This window comes from Mercenaria mercenaria, chromosome 14 (genome assembly GCF_021730395.1).
Source record: "Mercenaria mercenaria strain notata chromosome 14, MADL_Memer_1, whole genome shotgun sequence".
Taxonomy (NCBI): Eukaryota; Metazoa; Mollusca; class Bivalvia; order Venerida; family Veneridae; genus Mercenaria; species Mercenaria mercenaria.
Window position 1 is genome coordinate 75952600 of NC_069374.1, and position 20848 is coordinate 75973447.

At 36.9% G+C, this 20848-nt stretch overlaps 1 protein-coding gene across 1 annotated transcript in view; it reads right to left on the reverse strand.

Annotated features, from left to right (window-relative positions):
- The window catches only part of LOC123526889 (uncharacterized), a 48108-nt gene extending 27485 nt beyond the window's left edge, over positions 1 to 20623 (reverse strand). Inside the window, exons 1-5 of the mRNA XM_053522724.1 lie at positions 19891 to 20623; positions 15294 to 15365; positions 7857 to 8261; positions 1567 to 1785; positions 339 to 422 (exon numbers count right to left, since the gene is read on the reverse strand). Of these exons, the coding sequence (XP_053378699.1) occupies positions 339 to 422; positions 1567 to 1785; positions 7857 to 8261; positions 15294 to 15365; positions 19891 to 20623 (1513 nt within the window). The remainder of the gene's footprint in view (positions 1 to 338; positions 423 to 1566; positions 1786 to 7856; positions 8262 to 15293; positions 15366 to 19890) is intronic.
- Positions 20624 to 20848: the final 225 nt, after the last annotated feature.

Sequence of the window (20848 nt, forward strand, 5' to 3'; positions counted from 1 at the left end):
CTTCAAATGTGAACTAAACTGCTTGTCACACACTTATTCATTATCCCATGAAAATCTGGTGCTAAAACAAGAGCTGTCGAAGAGTACTGCAATTTTTTATCTTTTCAAAGCCTTGTCACTTTAAGTTAAAGTAATGGAAAGATAGAGCCTGACATAAACAAGTTTTAAAGAGACAACAATGTGTAATCATAAAACTTTCCCTTCTTATGTTGTTTAATGGAGCAACAGATCAATGCAAAATGGTGAGGTAGAGAAATTAGCATATTTTATGTAAGTTTCAACTGATACATGGCTTGGCACAACAATCAAACCTTCATGCTGTAATGATTAAAAGGTACCTTGATTGTCTTCATCAACTGATTGTGTAGTATCATCACCTACTCGCAACTGGTCTGTCAATCGGGTTGATGTATTCTCGGAACCTTTTGTCAATTAGAGAAAAAAAAAAGATATGATACTTCTGATTTATATTATGATGAACACAATTTTAAACAGAATAAAGCTAAAAAAATATGATTTTATGGCTTTTCAAAATCAATTTTAACAAGAATGCCAGACTGTCAAGGGCCGTAATCCAAGAGTGCCTGGAGCAATTTAGGTGGTTATCGAACTTGACCGAGATATTATGCCCACAAACAAAATGTCAGCAAGTTTGGTAAAGATCAGATGAAAAGTGTTCAATCTAGAGAGTGGACAAGGCTAAATTTGCAGTAATTCAAGGGCCATAATCCAAGACAGCCTGGTGCGTTTTGTCTGGTTATCGAAAAAGCCCTGACTGTAGCCCTTATTCTGTACCTATATCAAAACTTTCAACACAAATAATTAACAAATAAAAATTAAAATAAATAACTACAACAAGTTTTTTATCTTGAACTCCCTTATCTCAAAATTCCAGCTGACTCAAAAATATCTTCAAACATGTTCATCTCGAACCAAAATAAGCCATCCCTTGCCAGTTCGAGATATTGAGTTTAAACTGTACTTATAGTACATATGTCTAGCTTACTTTGTATATTTATGAGGCGGCAAAGATTGTAAATGCTAAGTATATGGTACTTAAAATTCTGTAATCTAATAGTGTCCAAAATACTTTCTTACTAAAATTTCATTGTGTAAGCAACTATTTTTATGTGACATGAATTTCTGGATTAAAGCTAGAATCAATAAATTATATGCCCAAAAGGTAATATCAGAGGAGAACAGAAGATTTAAAGATTACGTATTCTTTTGTGAGGTTTGGGGGACAGCAGGGTGCGTGGGTGTGTTGGTGGTGGTGACAGGATACTAAAGGGGAAGAAACTAAATGATTCTTTAACCTTGACCTTTGACCAATAGAGTTGGTTCAAGTACTTTGCACATCGTCTCATTGCCATCTACCTATATTTTTTTTCAAAATAAGTCCTCCACAAATATATCTGATTTCACAGTATATGCCATGTGTTTTTTTATCTATAAATGAATTAGCAATGCATATTTTTAAAGTTTAAACTATGAATGTGTGATAGCCTAATTAGGGCAAAGAATATGTTCATAAATAATTTAATGTTTGAAAACTAAATAAAATACCAAAATCATCCAAAGCTGATTTAAACTGATCCACATTTAGTGATGATGTCAGCTTTATCTTTGTTCCAAGCTTTGCTGATAATGCTTCCGACAGTTTGTTTAAACTGTTTGTAGCCCCACCATTTTCAAAATAGTTCCAGACATGTGCCATTCCTTCTACAGATTCAAACTGGATTGGTAAACGAACAGTGCGCTTGTACTCGCTTCGAGATTCTGTTTCTGTAACAAAAACTACAGCATTCATACATTATGGAAAATGTCTGGCTGTAAAGTTAATACTGGCTGCTCTGTACTGATTTACTTTATTTATCCTTATATCTGTCCATCATCACCTGGGTTTACACTGTAAACGTTAGAATGGGAAACAAAACATAAGGTCTTTAGTGCCAGGTGGTCTCTGTTCAGAGGTGGTCTTTACCACAGGTTTGAATGTAAAATACAAAATGTATAATCATTTTGTGTTGCGTTTTAAAAGATTTATTGCAAGGTATACTACATTTATAGTGCACCCAATAGCTGGAGATTAAACTAGAGCTATCACTAAAGGTGATGAATGTACCCCGATTCCCCCCCCCCCCCCCCCCCCCTCCACCGCATGCACTGACACAGTACATAGCAATTTGACGCACACAAGATTGCATAATTATGTGGACTGTAACAAAAACAAAGTCCCATACATGCTGAATATTTATCTAAAAGATGTAACATGCACCATGCACAACTAGGGTTGGTACTGATCACATTGTGTGAAGTTTCATTAAATTGTGTGCAAGGTATGTAGATTAGGCACGCACAAGATTGCATATGCAGACTGTATGTACATAGTATGTTAACAAGAAACAAAGTCCCATAACTCTGCAATTTTTGTCACTGAAAGAACCTATTGTTACTGATCACTTGTGTGAAGTTTCATTAAACTGTGTCAAGGGGATGAGGAGAGATGGTGCGCACAAGATTGTGTCTATGTATTTAGTATAGTAACAAAAACACAAAGTCCCATAACTCTGCAAATTTTTGTCACTGAAAGAACCTAACATGTCCCATGCACAACTACTGTTGTTACTGATCACTTGTGTGAAGTTTCATTAAATTGTGTCAAGGGGATGAGGAGAGATGGCGCGCACAAGATTGTGTCTATATGTATAGTATAGTAACAAAAAAACAAAGTCCCATAACTCTGCAAATTTTTTTTCTAGAAGAACCTAACATGCCCCATGCACAACTACTGTTGGTACTGATCACTTGTGTGAAGTTTCATTAAATTGTGTCAAGGGGATGAGGAGAGATGGTGCGCACAAGATTGTGTCTATGTGTATAGTATAGTAACAAAAAAACAAAGTCCCATAACTCTGCAAATTTTTTTTCTAAAAGAACCTAACATGCCCCATGCACAACTACTGTTGGTACTGATCACTTGTGTGAAGTTTCATTAAATTCTGTCAAGGGGATAAGGAGAGATGGTGCGCACAAGACTGCGTCTACAGACAGACAGACAACCTGAAACCAGTATACCCCCACTTACAACTTTGTTGTCGGGGGGTACAAAAAGGAGTTGGAACCAACGTTTTTTCATCATTTCGTCAATATACGTCCCTCCTCATAACTCGAATTTCGGTTGTCTCGAAATAAAAAGCATTCTGACAAAGTTTCATTAAAGATTGGGCCAAAATTGTGACCTCTAGGGTTTAACAAGCTTTTCCTCTGATTTGACCTGGTGACCTAGTTTTTGACCCCAGATGACCCAATATCGAATTCGTCCAAGATTTTATTGAGGGTAACATTCTGACCAAGTTTCATTAAGACTGGGCCTAAATTGTGACCTCTAGGGTGTTAACAGTCAAATTGTTGACGACGGACAGACGACGGACACAGGGCGGTCACAAAACTCACCTTTGAGCACTTTGTGCTCAGGTGAGCTAAAAACCAATAATACACTTTCTTGTAATCATTATGTCGCATAATTAATTTGATTTTAATTTGATTTGCTGATCATTTATTGAAAGAAGCACTCTATTACTGAACATTCTTCTACATACATGTCAGTAAACGATTCTACAAAATGTCGACTAAATCTTCAAGACTGGATGTCATTCCATCGGCCATTCAAAGAGCTGGCATCAATAAAATGATATCTTAAATACACAGGGTTCCCACTCTTTTCTGTGGAAATAATTCAAGGACTTTTCAAGCATTTTTTTACAAAATTCAAGGACTAATAGAGCGCCTCGTGGTTCAAAGGTAGAGCGCCCAAACCTGATCCAGACATTGTAGGTTCAAGTTCCATCAGAAGTGAAATTCTTTCACTGCCTCTAACATGTCTAAGATCTTTAATAGGTGCTAGAACTTTAAGAAAATAAGCTAGAGCTATCCCTAAAGGGGATGAATACTTCTGCCTCGCTCACTGTCACTTGGTAAAAGTAGTACTGTTTAAGAGACATAATGGAAAATATCTAGGTCCGAGTTATCTCCCCTTTGCCACATTATCTTGTAATATGAACATCCTCATGTCATATACTACCGATCTGTAAAGTTTCAACAAAACCCTTTAAATAGAGTTAGGTTCTAATCACAAGAATCATGGACAGACATAAATGGACAGATGGACAGACTCCAATATACCCCCTTTGAACTTAACGGTGAGGGTATAATACATGTAAATGTCATCAAACTAAAAAACAGGACTCAATTTTCACCAAGCATTTAAGACTTTTCAAAGTTGTCAGTAGGTTGCTTTTGAGATTGACTTCTTGTGCTGATAAGCATCTCTTCACCTTGTGGTTCAATTTTAGGGGTGTTCTGCAATTTGTCAGATGTATTTCAGTCAGATTATAAGCATGGACAATGTAGTCATACTGATTTATTGTCAATTTTCAGACTTTTGAGGTCGTATTTTACACTAGCTTTGCCAATTTCTCTTCTTTGTAGGAAAGAAATCATTTTTCGAAGTGTGCCACATTTTTCTTTCATCTTAATCACCAGACGCTTTACAAAGAAAGACAACTCCATATAGACTAAGTAGGTGTAACACCACTAAAATCTCAACTGATGTGAACAGTTGAAGATGCAAATTTTTCAAGAAGAGAGATAGCAATGCCGGTGTTTCTCTATTTAAATATGTTTGCTTTTTATGTACACTGGCAATATTGTGAGCATACAGAAAGAACAAAATTCCCGACTTTTTCCAGGTTTTTTGCTCTTTCTTTAAAATTCAAGTACTTTCAAGGCTTTGAAAATGAAATGAAAAATTCAAGGACTTTTCTAGTTTTCCAGAAAGCGTGGGAACCCTGGATACAGTAAGAATAAAAGTATTATTGACACAAATGCATTACAATAAAATTAAACAGGAGGGTGATGATGACCCTGAATCGCTCACCTGAGTAATATGAGCCACATGTTTAAAATGGCACACTAAGGCTAAAATATTAGAAAGTAGGTCAGTAGGTTAAATTCATGGTCACTGAAAGTCAGTTTTAAGATCAGTGTGCAAAACTGTACAAGTCATCCAAATTTCAAGGCTGTATCTTAAAACACAAGAAAGTAGGTCAAGGTCAGAGTCAAGTTACCCCTAATCCATTGGGGTCACCAGGTAATTATAATTAAACAGTCTAGGTAATATGATCTGATAATTTTTGAAGTATATATTCCTATATAACTCATATAACAAGTGACCCTCGGGGCAGGGCCTCTTTCCACCCAAGGGACAAAATTTGAACAATCTTGTTAGAGATCCACTAGGCAATGCTACGTACCAAATATCAAAGGTCTAGGCCTTGAACTTAAAGACAAGAAGATTTGTATTTTTCCCCTATATAATTCTATGTTAAATTTGTAACCCCCAGGGCGGGGCCTCTATTCCTTCCAGGGGCATACTTTGAACAATTTTGGTAGAGGACTACAAGGCAATGCAACATACCAAATATCAAAAGCCTAGGCCTTCCAGTTTCAGGCGAGAAGATTTTTTAAGTTTTTTCCTATATAAGTCTATGTAAAACTTGAGACCCCTTGTGGCAGGGCCTCTTTTCATCCCAGAGTTAAAATTAAACCAATTTTGGTAAAGGACTACAAGGCAATGCTACATACAAAATATCAAAGTCCTAGGTCTTGTGGTTTTAGACAAGAAGATTTTTAAAGTTTTTTCCAACTATATAAGTCTATGTAAAGCTTGTGACCCCCAGGGCAGGACCTCTTTTCACCCCAGGGGTACAAATTGAACAATCTTCATAGAGGACCATTAGATGATGTCACATGCCAAATATCAAGGCTTTATGCCTTGCGGTTTTAGACAAGAAGATTTTTAAAGTTTTTCCTTTCGGTTGCCATGGCAACCGGAGTTCTTATGGAATTCAATTCTTTGAACAATTTTGGAAGGGGACCACCCAAAGATCATTCCTGTGAAGTCTGGTGTAATTCTGCCCAGTGGTTTTCAAGATGAAGATTTTTTTAGAAATTGTCGACCGACGCACGACGAACATTGTGCAGTCAAAAAAGCTCACCATGAGCGTTTGGCTCAGGTGGGCTAAAAAAAAAAACATACTCTGAACTGAATTCGAACTCATGGTAACATGCGTAGAAGTGGGAGAGGTTACCACTACGAAACTGTTCCACTGGTTAACTTATCAGTTATTTCAATTAGTATAGATATTTTCTCAGGATACAAATATTGTGCAAACTAAGGAAAACATCAAAAACTAGAACTGTCACAGGAGTGACTCATACCCCCACCATACCGTCTTGTCACAGAAGAATGGCAACCATAAGTAATCTTAAAAACACTTAGAATAATATAAAAATGTCAAAAAAACTTAATACTTAAAAAGAAGTTTACTCGTCTTTGGAGTACTTCATCCTGGGCTTCCACATATAAGTAATACTAGTATAATTATGTGCCCTGGATGAGGGATGAGGTAAATATAAAAAATCTCTAATATTAGAGATACACTGAAAGTGAATACAAAAAAAGTCTCTTACCGACCCATGTTACCGCAGAAAAATGTATTTACTTTTTACATAGGACTGATAATAAACAAGAGTGCCAGAATGTCACAATATACGCCCGTCACAGCAAATTTCTTTACTCTAGCACCTGTATTTGCAGATGGAATTTTAATTTTGTGGTTGTTTAGTAATCATTGTAATTCTTTTGTTTTTCTAAGTCCACAAAAAAACTCCTTACCGGGTAGAGATACCTTAAAATACACCTAAAATTAGAAAGTAACAACTATGTTGTACCACAGAAAAGTGGTCTTGGTTTTTCCCTACGGTCAATTATAAAAAAGTTACAATATAAGTTATTTATAGTAACAACTAAGGGAAGTTAATCTTTAAAAAAAAAAAAATAAATAATAAAAAAAAAAAATCCAAAAAAAAAATTGTAAGTCCACATAAAAAACCTTACCAGGTAGAGATTGGTCAAAATACACCTCAAAATTGGATGTAACATGCATGTTGTACTACAGAAAAGTGGTCTCGATTTTTCCCTACGTCTAGTAATGAAAAAGTTACAATATAAGCTATTTATAGTAACAACAAAGGGAAGTAATTCTAAAGAAGGGAACTGCGCACAACACTTCGTCTCATGAGGGTGTATAATTGTGCCAAGTTACATCAAAATCCCTCTATGCATGAAGAAGAAATGCTTCGGACAGTCATTCTTGTATCTGACCTTTGGCCTCTAAGTGTGACCTTGACCTTAGACCTAGGGACCTGGTTCTTGCGCACAGCACTCCGTCTTGTGGTGGGGAACATTTGTGCCAAGTTATATCAAAATCCCTCCATGCATGAAGAAGAAAATTAATGCTCCGGACAAAGTTTTCATTCTTGTATCCTTTGACCTCTAAGTGTGACCTTGACCTTAGACCTAGGGACCTGATTCTTGCGCAGGACACTCCGTCTCATGATGATGAACAATTGTGCCAAATTTCATCAAAATCCCTCTATGCATGAAGAAGATATGTTCCGGACAGTCATTCTTGAATTTGACCTTTGTCCTCTAAGTGTGACCTTGACCTTAGACCTAGGGACCTGGTTCTTGCGCATGACACTCCGTCTCATGATGGTGAACAACTGTGCCAAGTTTCATCTAGATGGAACATCTATTTTAAGTTTGAATCAAATCCATTTAGTAATAACTGAGATAATAGATTTCGGGACGCGACGGGACGTGACGCAACAAAACTGACTCCTATATACCCCTCCTCCAAACATGTTTGGTGGGGGTATAAATATAAGCGGAGATTAATGAGTGACAGGTCAATACTTACTGACATTACTAACAAACGTAAATAACTTACCTAACTCATCCAAAATGTTTTGTAAACATTTAATGGAAAGACTTGTTGACAAATGCAGTTGCTCTTTTGTCTGTAAGCGATGACTCAGTAACGCAGCTAGTTTAGCTAAACGAAGTTTTATATCGTCACTGTCCAGATATACAAGAAGTTTTAGCAGTTGTTCGTATGTCTTATAACTGAATCGGATCACAACACAGGCTATGTCTGCTTCAAGTGCTTTGACACCTGTCCTACTAGCTATCTCATCTAGGATTTCCTGGATGGCTTCCCGGATATCAACAAGTTCTTCTGACGTCTGCATTCTCCTGATTGCTTCATTTGTCACTGTTTTTATCATTTGTTCTGCCAGGTCAATATTGGGTTTGTCAACGTCCTTTCCACTTACTTCAAGCTCTGAATCAACAACTGCAAATTAAATTGTAATATTTTTATTTCTATCATTGTAATACCAGATATCAAAGGTGCTTTACATACAAAAGCAGCCATCGGGGATCAAATTCATCTTCTACCCGTAAAGACACTGAGCAAAATGACTAGAGGGACAGTGCTAGAGAAAGCCCCCAGCTAAGTTAGCCTAGCTCTTTGCAAACAGACCCTCTGAATCTTTACAATGTCAGTGTATTATATAGCTCCAACACACTTAAAGCACTTTTTCCTAGGAAGAACAAGCACTGGTCACTTTTAAAATTGACTGGACAACACTGAAAGTCATCTCAGAAATTCAAAGTGCCTGAACCAAGTACCTCAAGACTGAGTCATGCTGGATAAAACAAGACCATCAGGCCACCAAATTTTTTAAAAGTTACTCATCCATCAATATTTACAATATTTTACCTATTAGGTAAACATGTTTGTAACAAAAAGTCAGCAGTCAAAATGTTGACTAACTAATAGAAAGCAAATGTCTTGATATTCTGCATACTCAAATTAAAAGCTGTCTGTATCAGAATTAGTGAAACAAGTGACAGTTTTTAGCAGAAACACATTTCCCCATCCAACTGGAAATGTGAATTGATATGCAAAATCAAGCCATAGTACATAGACATGTGTTTGGAGACAGACAAATAGAAGAGTCAACATACTATTTGTTGTGTGATACAAGTTTATACAGCTTGAAAGTAACAGCGGCATTTATTTTATTTTGGCATTAAATGAAATTATATACAACCATTAAAGTCAGCAAAAATTAAACAAGAGCTGTTTCTAATATACATCTGCCCAACAGAACAACTTATCAGAGGTAACTAGGTATGTAATTTTCTGTGTTCAGTATGCTATCACTTTAGCCTTTACCATGACCAAAAGACAACAAAAGCTATAGGGATTATCTAATGAGCTTAGGCAATCACAGAAGTCTGCATGTCCTTGTTTATTCTAGTTACTAATGAGCAACAATTTTCAGCCTCAATGCCACAGTGACTCTCACCTTCATCTTACTTACATAAACAAGAGGACCATGATGGTCCTGAATCGCTCACCTCTTCCCACATGACCCAGTTTTGAGTATGACGTCGTTTTTTCTATTATTTGACATAGTGACCTAGTTTTTGAGCTCATGTGACCCAGTTTTGAACTTGACCTAGATATTATCAAGATAAAAATTCTGACCAATTTTCATGAAGATCCATTGAAAAATATGGTCTCTAGAGAGGTCACAAGGTTTTTCTATTATTTGACCTATTGGCCTAGTTTTCGAAGGTACGTGGCCCTGGTTTGAACTTTACCTAGATATCATCAAGGTGAACATTCTCACTAATTTTCATGAAGATCTCATGAAAAATATGGCCTCTAGAGAGGTCACAAGGTTTTTCTATTTTTATATCTACTGGCCTAGTTTTTGACCGCACGTGACCCAGTTTCGAAACTGACCTAGATATCATCAAGGTGAACATTCAGATCAATTTTCATGAAGATCCATTGAAAAATATGGCCTCTAGAGAGGTCAAAAGATTTTTCTAATTTTAGACCTACTGGCCTAGTTTTTGACCGCAGTTGACCCAGTTTCAAACTTGACCTAGATATCATCAAGATGAACATTCAGACCAATTTTCATACAGATCCCATGAAAAGTATGGCCTCCAGAGAGGTCACAAGTTTTTTTTTTATTATTTGACCTACTGACCTAATTTTTTAAGGCACGTGACCCAGTTTCAAACTTGACCTAGATATCATCAAGGTGAACATTCTGACCAATTTTCATGAAGATCCATTCAAGGGTATGGCCTCTAGAGAGGTCACAAGGTTTTTCTATTTCAAGACCTACTGACCTAGTTTTTGATTGCAGTTGACCCAGTTTCAAACTTGACCTATACATCATCAAGATAAACATTCAGACCAATTTTCATACAGATCCCATGAAAAATATGGCCTCTAGAGCGGTCACAATGTTTTTTCATTATTTGACCTACTGACCTACTTTTTGACGGCACGTGACCCACTTTCGAACTTGACCTAGATATCATCAAGATGAACATTCTGACAAATTTTTATGGAGATCCATTCACAAGTATGGCCTCTAGAGAGGTCACAAGGTTTTTCTATTTTTAGACCTACTGACCTAGTTTTTGACCGCACATGACCCTGTTTCGAACTTGACCTAGATATCATCAAGATGAACATTCAGCCCAACTTCCATACAGATCTCATGAAAAATATGGCCTTTAGAGAGGTCACAAGGTTTTTCTATTATTTGACCTACTGTCCTAGTTTTTGAAGGCACGTGACCCAGTTTCAAACTTGACCTAGATATCATCAAGATGAGCATTCAGACCAACTTTCATACAGATCCCATGAAAAAATATGGCCTCTAGAGAGGTCACAAGGTTTTTCTATTATCTGACCTACTGACCTAGTTTTTGATGGCATGTGACCCACTTTTGAACTTGACCTAGATATCATCAGGTTGAACATTCTGACCAATTTTCATGAAGATCTCATGAAATATATGGCCTCTAGAGAGGTCACAAGGTTTTTCTATTTTTAGACCTACTAACCATGTTTTTGATCGCATGTGACCCAGTTTCGAACTTGACCTAGATACCATCAAGATGAACATTCAGACCAACTTTCATACAGATCCCATGAAAAATATGGCCTTTAGAGAGGTCACAAGGTTTTTCTATTATTTGACCTACTGACCTAGTTTTTGACGGCACTTGACCCAGTTTCGAACTTGACCTAGATATCATCAAGATGAACGTTCTGACCAATTTTCATGAAGATCTTGTGAAATATATGGCCTCTAGAGAGGTCACAAGGTTTTTCTATTTTTAGACCTACTGACCTAGTTTTTGATGGCACGTGACCCAGTTTCAAACCTGACCTAGATATCATCAAGGTGAACATTCTGACCAACTTTCATAAAAATCCCATGAAAAATGTGACCTCTAGAGTGGTCACAAGCTAAAGTTTACGGACGGACGGACGCACGGACACCGGACGCCACGCGATCACAAAAGCTCACCTTGTCACTTTGTGACAGGTGAGCTAAAAACATAATGGCTAATCTCCTGAACACAAGAACTAATTTAATCAAGTTTGAAGGCTGAATGTCCTAGCCTGCTCCAGTTACTGACCTAAAACTATTTTCTCTCTCAAGGTCATTGTGACTTTAACCTTTGATGTACTGACCCCTTCAACAAAATGGATCATCAGCTAACAACAGGCAATCATCCTATGAAGTTTCGAGGCTGTAGACCAAATAATGCTCAAGAAATAGGGTTAATGTGATCTGGACCTTTGAAAAACTGATCCCCACTGACCATAGACAATCATGAAATAAAATCTGGTAGACATAGGATCTTGAAACAATTCTCTATTTTATGAAGGGAAATCATCTGCAATCTCATGGTGAGTTTAACCTCAATCTGACTAAAGTACTTGATCTTCTAAACGAAGATCTGAGATTGACCCATTCACATTCGTTTTCTGTATATTTTGGATTTCCAATATTGCTATTTTTATTTTCGTAATCTATTTTTATTTGAACCAATCAGACGACTTGTTCGAATGTCAAAGAGTAAGAAACATGTGCAGTCATTCCAGGGCTCGAACCCGGGACCCCTCCCTTACAGAGCAAGTGGCCTACCGACTGAGCTAACCGGCTGAAACATTAGTACATAAGAATCATGTGACCAAGTTTTGAACTTGACCTAGATATTATCAAGATAAAAATTCTGACCAATTTTCATGAAGATCCATTGAAAAATATGGTCTCTAGAGAGGTCACAAGGTTTTTCTATTATCTGACCTATTGACCTAGTTTTCGAAGGTACGTGACCCTGTTTTGAACTTACCTAGATATCATCAAGGTGAACATTCTCACTAATTTTCATGAAGATCTCATGAAAAATATGGCCTCTAAAGAGGTCACAAGGTTTTTCTATTTTTATACCTACTGGCCTAGTTTTTGATCGCACGTGACCCAGTTTCGAACTTGACCTAGATATCATCAAGGTGAACATTCAGATCAATTTTCATGAGGATCCATTGAAAAATATGGCCTCTAGAGAGGTCAAAAGATTTTTGTAATTTTAGACCTACTGACCTAGTTTTTGACCGAAGTTTACCCAGTTTCGAACTTGCCCTAGATATCATCAAGATGAACTTTCAGACCAACTTTCATACAGATACCAAGAAAACTATGGCCTCTAGAGAGGTCACAAGGTTTTTCTATTATTTGACCTACTGACCTAGTTTTTTAAGGCATGTGACCCAGTTTCAAACTTGACCTAGATATCATCAAGGTGAACATTCTGACCAATTTTCATGAAGATCCAATAAAGGGTATGGCCTCTAGAGAGGTCACAACGTTTTTTCATTATTTGACCTACTGACCTACTTTTTGATGGCACGTGACCCACTTTCGAACTTGACCTAGATATCATCAAGATGAACATTCTGATTAATTTTTATGGAGATCCATTCACAAGTATGGCCTCAAGAGAGGTCACAAGGTTTTTCTATTTTTAGACCTACTGACCTAGTTTTTGATGGCACGTGACCCAGTTTCGAACTTGACCTAGATATCATCAAGATGAACATTCTGACCAACTTTCATAAAGATCCCACAAAAAATGTGACCTCTAGACTTCTATTTTTAGACCTACTGACCTAGTTTTTGATGGCACGTGACCCAGTTTCGAACTTGACCTAGATATCATCAAGATGAACATTCTGACCAACTTTCATAAAGATCCCACAAAAAATGTGACCTCTAGAGTGGTCACAAGCAAAAGTTTACGGACGCACGCACGCACGACGGACACCGCGCGATCACAAAAGCTCACCTTGTCACTTTGTGACAGGTGAGCTAAAATCATGGGGGGAGGAGGCGCTGGATGGGGTTGTTGTATAGTAGATTGCTGCAGTGGCAGGATACTAACAGGTAAGAAGCTAACTGAATTTTTTTATTTATTTTAAAAAACAAAGGCTAAATATAGATTTGCAAAATGTTGTAAGCTAAGCTCTGATTGGCTAGCGAAAGGGTCGTCAGAACGAGGCTATCAATAGCTCGTTCTCAGATCCTAAGCGTAGTGTAATAGGAGATGTACTTGAGTCAGATTGTTTAACCTTTACCTTTGACCTGCTGAACCCTAAAGCTAGACTGGCTCCTGTCCCTATGTTTGTTCTTATTTACATATGTCAGTTGTCTTCATTAAGAGGGAAGTTACTCCAGAAGGTTGTTTCTACATTGATATTTTTTATTCGCGCTGGCTCCAAACATCAGCCATCAGATAAAATTGTGCTATTTTAGAGTCTTAAAATTTTCTAATAAAATGTTTCCTGTATTTATAGAAAACAAGAGGGCCAAGGTGGCCCTAGGTCACTCACCTGAGAAACAAACCATAACAGTGTAAACATGTCTGACCTAGTGATTTCATGGAAACAAATATTCTGACCAATTTTCATTAAGATTGGACCAAAAATGTGGTCTCTTAAGTGTAAACAAGTATTTTCTTCAATTTGACCTAGTGACCTAGTTTTTGAGCCAAGATCATTAGATGACCTACATTCGAACTTGACCTAGATTTGATCAAGGCAATCATTCTGACCAAATTTCATCAACCTCAATTGAAAAATACAGCCTCTATCGCATACAAAACATTTTTCTTTGATTTGTCCTAATGACCTAGTTTTTGACCCCAGATGACCATATTCAATCTTGACCTTAATTTCATCAAGGCTATCATTCTGACCAAATTTCATGAAGATCAACTGAAAAATATAGTCTCTATTGCATACATAAGGATTTTCTTTGATTTGACCTAGTGACCTAGTTTTTGACCACAGATGACCCAAATTCTAACTTGACTTAGATTTCATCAAGGCAATCATTCTGACTAAATTTCATGAATATCCAGTGTAAATGCAGCCCCTATTGCATACTAAAGGTTTTTCTTTAATTTGACTGGGTGACCTAGTTTTTGAACCTAGATGACCCATATTCAAACTCCACCTAGATTTCATCCAGACAAACATTCTGATCAAATTTCATGAAGATCGGGTGTAAAATGCAGCCCCTATTGCATACACAAGGTTTTTCTTTGATTTGACCTAGTGACCTAGTTTTTTACCCCCAGATGACCCATATTCGAACTTGACCTAGGTTTCATAAAGACAATCAATCTGACAAAATTTCATGAAGATCCGGTGTAAAACGCAGCTCCTATTGCATACACAAGGTTTTTCTTTGATTTGACCTAGTGACCTAGTTTTTTACCCCAGATGATCCATATTCGAACTTGACCTAGATTTCATAAAGGCTATCAATCTGACAAAATTTCATGAAGATCAGTTGAAAAATACAGCCTCTATCGCATACACAAGGTTTTTCTTTCATTTGACCTAGTGACCTAGTTTTTGACCCCAGATGACCCATTTTCGAACTTGACCTAGATTTCATCAAGGTAATCATTCTGACTAAAATTCATGAAGATCAATTGAAAAATACAGCCTCTATAGCATACACAAGGGTTTTTTTTATTTGACCTAGTGACCTAGTTTTTGACCCCAGATGACCCATTTTCGAACTTGGCCTAGATTTCATTGAGGTCATCATTCTGACCAAATTTCAAGAAGATCATTTGACCTCTATCGCATACACAAGCTAAATGTTGACAGACGACAGACAGACAGACGACGGACGCCAGACATTGAGCGATCACAGTAACTCAGGTGAGCTAAAAATAACCATGCAGCCAGAGAACCAGGCTACCCTTAAGCAATAGAGGCCATCTACTTATATCAGCTGATGACAGGCAAAAATCCTATGACTTTGAAGGCCGTAAACCCATGTAATCTTTAGCTATTAATCTGAAACAACTTACTCTTAATGTCACTGTGATCGTGGTGACTTCTCCTAAACTTCTTTTGCAGGAGTATGATTAAAGGAGAACCATAGTTAAGACAAAGCTTAAAAAAATACACCAATATTACCTTTCACTTTTCTTGTACTTCGTTGCTCTTGTAATGCCTGTTGAACTGCATCTCTTACAAGTGTAGTGAAGTCTGCAAAACAAAACAGATACCATGTGAAACAAACATGTAAATTAGTAAAATGTATTACAATTCTGCATAAAAGCCACAATACAAAATGTAGCCCTACCCTTATAACTTTGCATCAAAACTTTTTCATGAAATTCAGAAAGTAACGGTTTTTTTTTTGCAATCAGATGTGTTTGATTTCAGAAGTCTTATCTAACATTTGGATAAATAATTGTAATCAGTCAAGGATACTGAAAAGTTAACAATAAAACAAGAGTGCCGCCAAGATGGCCCTATATCGCTCACCTGTTATCATTGCACTTGAGGACAAGAAGGTCCTCAGAAAAAATATCTAAGTCCAAAGGACAGGAACAACAAAGGGAAGAAATTTAACCAAAAAGAAAAAAAAATCTTACAAGGTATAGGTATGTTAAAATACACCTAAAAATTGAAGGTACCATCCATGTTGTACCACAGAAAACTGGTCTTGTGTTTTCCCTACGGCCAATAATAAAAAAGTTACTTAAAATAAGCTATTTATAGTAACGTAAAAGGAAGTAATTAAAACAAGATGGCCCTAGGTCGCTCACCTAAGAAACACTCCATAACAGTGTAAAACACGTTTGACCTAGTGATTTCATGGAAACAAATATTCTGACCAATTTTCATTAAGATTGGACCAAAAAATTGGTCTCTTGCGATAAAACAAGCATTTTCTTAGATATGACCTAGTTTTTGACCCTAGATGACCCATGTTCAAACTCGACCTAGATTTTATCAAGGCAATCATTCTGACCAAAATTCATGAAGATCAACTGAAAAATACAGCCTCTATCACATACAGAAGTTTTTTCTTTGATTTGACCAAGTGACCTAGTTTTTGACCTCAGATGACCCATATTCAAATTCGACCTAGATTTCATTAAGGCAATCAACCTGACCAAATTTCATAAAAATCAATTGAAAAAAACAGTCTCTATCGCATACACAAGATTTTTCTTTAATTTGACCTAGTGACCTAGTTTTTGACCTCAGATAACCCATATTCAAAATCGACCTAGATTTCATCAAGGCAATCACTCTGACCAAATTTCATGAAGATCAATTGAAAAATACATCCTCTATTGCATACACAATGTTTTTCTTCGATTTGACCTAGTGACCTAGTTTTTGACCCCAGATGACCCATTTTTGAACTCGGCCTAGATTTTATCAAGGTAATCATTCTGGCTAAATTTCATGAAGATCAGTTGAAAAATACAGCCTCTATTGCATACACAAGGTTTTTCTTTGATTTGACCTAGTGACCTAGTTTTTGACCCCAGATGACCCATTTTCGAACTTGGTCTAAATTTCATCAAGGTAATCATTCTGACCAAAATTCATGAAGATCAATTGAAAAATACAGCCTCTATTGCATACACAAGGTTTTTACGTGATATGACCTAGTGACCTAGTTTTTGATCCCAGATGACCCATTTTCGATCTCGGCCTAGATTTCATCAAGGTAATCATTCTGACCAAAATTCATAAAGATCAATTGAAAAATACCGCCTCTATTGCATACACAAGGTTTTTCTTTGATTTGACCTAGTGACCTAGTTTTTGACCCGAGATGACCCATTTTCAAACTCGGCCTAGATTTCATCAAGGAAATCATTCTGACCAAAATTCATGAAGATCAATTGAAAAATACAGCCTCTATCGCATACACAAGGTTTTTCTTTGATTTGACCTAGTGACCTAGTTTTTGACCTCAGATAACCCATATTCAAAATCGACCTAGATTTCATCAAGGCAATCACTCTGACCAAATTTCATGAAGATCAATTGAAAAATACATCCTCTATTGCATACACAATGTTTTTCTTCGATTTGACCTAGTGACCTAGTTTTTGACCCCAGATGACCCATTTTTGAACTCGGCCTAGATTTTATCAAGGTAATCATTCTGGCTAAACTTCATGAAGATCAGTTGAAAAATACAGCCTCTATTGCATACACAAGGTTTTTCTTTGATTTGACCTAGTGACCTAGTTTTTGACCCCAGATGACCCATTTTCGAACTTGGTCTAAATTTCATCAAGGTAATCATTCTGACCAAAATTCATGAAGATCAATTGAAAAATACAGCCTCTATTGCATACACAAGGTTTTTACGTGATATGACCTAGTGACCTAGTTTTTGACCCAGATGACCCATTTTCGAACTCGGCCTAGATTTCATCAAGGTAATCATTCTGACCAAAATTCATAAAGATCAATTGAAAAATACCGCCTCTATCGCATACACAAGGTTTTTCTTTGATTTGACCTAGTGACCTAGTTTTTGACCCGAGATGACCCATTTTCAAACTCGGCCTAGATTTCATCAAGGAAATCATTCTGACCAAAATTCATGAAGATCAATTGAAAAATACAGCCTCTATCGCATACACAAGGTTTTTCTTTGATTTGACCTAGTGACCTAGTTTTTGACCCGAGATGACCCATTTTCGAACTCGGCCTAGATTTCATCAAGGCAATCATTCTGACCAAAATTCATGAAGATCAATTGAAAAATACAGCCTCTATCGCATACACAAGCTAAATGTTGACAGACGACGGACGACAGACGACAGACGACAGACGACAGACGACGGACGACAGACGCCGGACATCGAGCGATCAGAAAAACTCACCTGAGCATTGCTCAGGTGAGCTAAAAACAATTGAAGTGGACAAAAGAAGGATCTGCCAAATAAATCTGTTGACATAAATGAAATTTCAGATCAGTATCTTCATTAGTTATGGAGATACAACAATTTTAATTTGAAATAAAGGGAGGTAATTTGACATAAATCAGTCCATAGTTATCTACCCTGGTCATCTCAGTCCAACTAATAACAATAATGAAATTTTAAATAAGTCCTGTAAGTACTTACTGATATAAATCCATTTTGATTAAAATCAGGACAGGTAAGCAGATATAAAATCACTCTGGAACCTATGATTGGATCTGATTTGTCATGGAATCCAAGATTTATTGTTGTTGAAGATATTTTAGAAGTTTGTATTAAATAAAACCATAAATGAAGTCTCTATATGGCTGCAAAAGCCAAAATAGCCAATTTTGGACCTTTAAGGGGCCATAACTCTGGAACCCATGATGGAATCTGGCCAGTTGAAGAAAGGAAGCAAGATCTTGTGGTGATACAAGTTGTGTGCAAGTTTGGTTAAAATAAAATCATAAATGAAGCTGCTATTGTGCAGACAAGGTCAAAATAGCTAATTTTGGCCTTTTCAGGGGCCATAACTCTGGAACCCATATTGGAATCTGGCCAGTTCAAGAAAGGAACCAAGATCTTATGGTGATACAAGTTGTGTGCCAGTTTGGTAAAAATCAAATCATAAATAAAGCTGCTATTGTGCAGACAATGTCAAAATAGCTAATTTTGGCCCTTTCAGGGGCCATAACTCTGGAACCCATAATGGGATCTGGCCAGTTCAAGAAAGGAACCGTGATCTTATGGTGATAGAAGTTGTGTGCAAGTTTGGTTAAAATAAAATCATAAATGAAACCACTATCGTGCAGACAAGAAATTGTTGACGGACGCAGGCACTGACACACGGACGGACGGACGAAGGGTGATCACAAAAGCTCACCTTGTCACTATGTGACAGGTGAGCTAAAAACAAGAGTGCCGCCAAGTGGGGCAATATACGCCCGAAGGGTTACATCAGAGGATGGAAGAAAATTAAATGGCTGCAACCCACATCATTCTGCAAGGGGCTTCAGGTTTGAAGTCAGCAAGTTGGCAGAAACCTTAACCACTCAGCCTTGGACAGCCCAGTATGTATGCTGTTATCTTAGTAACCACAAGTGAGAATGAACTATATCTACAGGCACTTGTTCAGTGATAATCTGATATTGCAGGAAAAAAGTAAAAAGAATCACAGAATAACCAATATGCTGTTCTAACTAGAAAGCAAAATGTATTTTACTATACTGAACAGCAAAAGACTATCCAGATGTATAACTGGTATATTTTGAAATAAAAAATTGATTTTTCAAATTTGAATTGTTTCTTCATAGCAAATTTACACTTGAGGATCTTCACTTGATAAATTTTTAAAAATCAATCAACCGTGAAGTCAGTAGTCCCACAATAGCCTTTTGAAAGGCTATATCTTCTGCACGTCAGTTGCATTGTAACATCCCAATTGGGCGTTCGCGCTAAACTTGATTCAGTCGGGCGGTGCAACCAACAATATTTTTTAAACTTTTTGCTGTTTTTTCGGTTAGTCAATTATCAGTATTTCCAATAGCAATAAAATTTCACAAAGAACATTGTTAATTACAGGCACACGTGAATTGCGTGCAGAACGCCTATTGTGGGACTACTGACTTCACAGTTGATTGATTTCTTAAAATTTTACACATGAAGACAAATTCTTCAAGTGTAATGAGATTTGAAAAACACAAGTGATTTATAAATTAAAGTTTTTTAATAAAAAATACCCCAGTTGTAAAACTGGATAGCTTCTTTTGCTGTTCAGTATATTTTACCAGTACTACCTGCTTTAGTCAACTGTGTATCTCTGACAGTTCTGCAAATAACATCCTGACTGTTGGATATATCTTCTGCAATATCCTTCTTTAAACTTACATGCTGTTGTCCAACAACTTCTTTGATATTTTCCATTGTTTCTTTTCCATTTTTATCTATTTTCTCTAAGATTGTACGAAACATGTTATCTGTATCAGACACACGTTTCAGATGTTCAATATGTGACTTTATATCAATTGGGCCATTAAGACATGAATTGATTATGTCTTCACATTCAGTTTTAACTCCTTCAGAAAACTCTGATGTTAAATTCCTCAATGCTTCCTTTAACTCATCACACACATCCGAATAATCATCACAAGAAAGGTCTGCTGTGGCTCTGTGAGCATAAACATCATTCCTTTGAAGTTTTATAGACCTTACGGCTTTCCTTTCATCTTCACTCAGTGTTGAACGAAAAACAATCCGCAAGACACCAGTCAATAATGAAATATCCCAGTCCTCAACCTTAGTCTTTCCATCAGCGGGAAACAGTTTCTCCCTGTGTTTATAATTTCGGAATTCATGTTCAAGCCTTCCCTTGTTATCCATCAACAGATCGTCAAGATCTCGACCAGACTTTTGGATCTCTTTTTGTTCCTCTCGAATAACAACCTTTCTTGCTGCGAACGTTCCTCCTTTCAGCAGTAGGAAAGATGACCTCAAGTAATTTTCTTCTTCTGCTGTTGTCATCTTTGTTTAATGTTAGAACCTTAAATATACAATAATAAGAGCTATTTGTTAAACACATGCTTGCATGCCGAGGTAAGTGGATATAGATTATTCAATCTTATTTATTTATTCATTTATTTTGCTGGCTATAACATCGCATCGACACAATTATAGGTCATATGGTGACATTCCAGCTTGATGGTGGATAAAGACCCCAGGTGCCTCTCCATACATTATTTCATCATG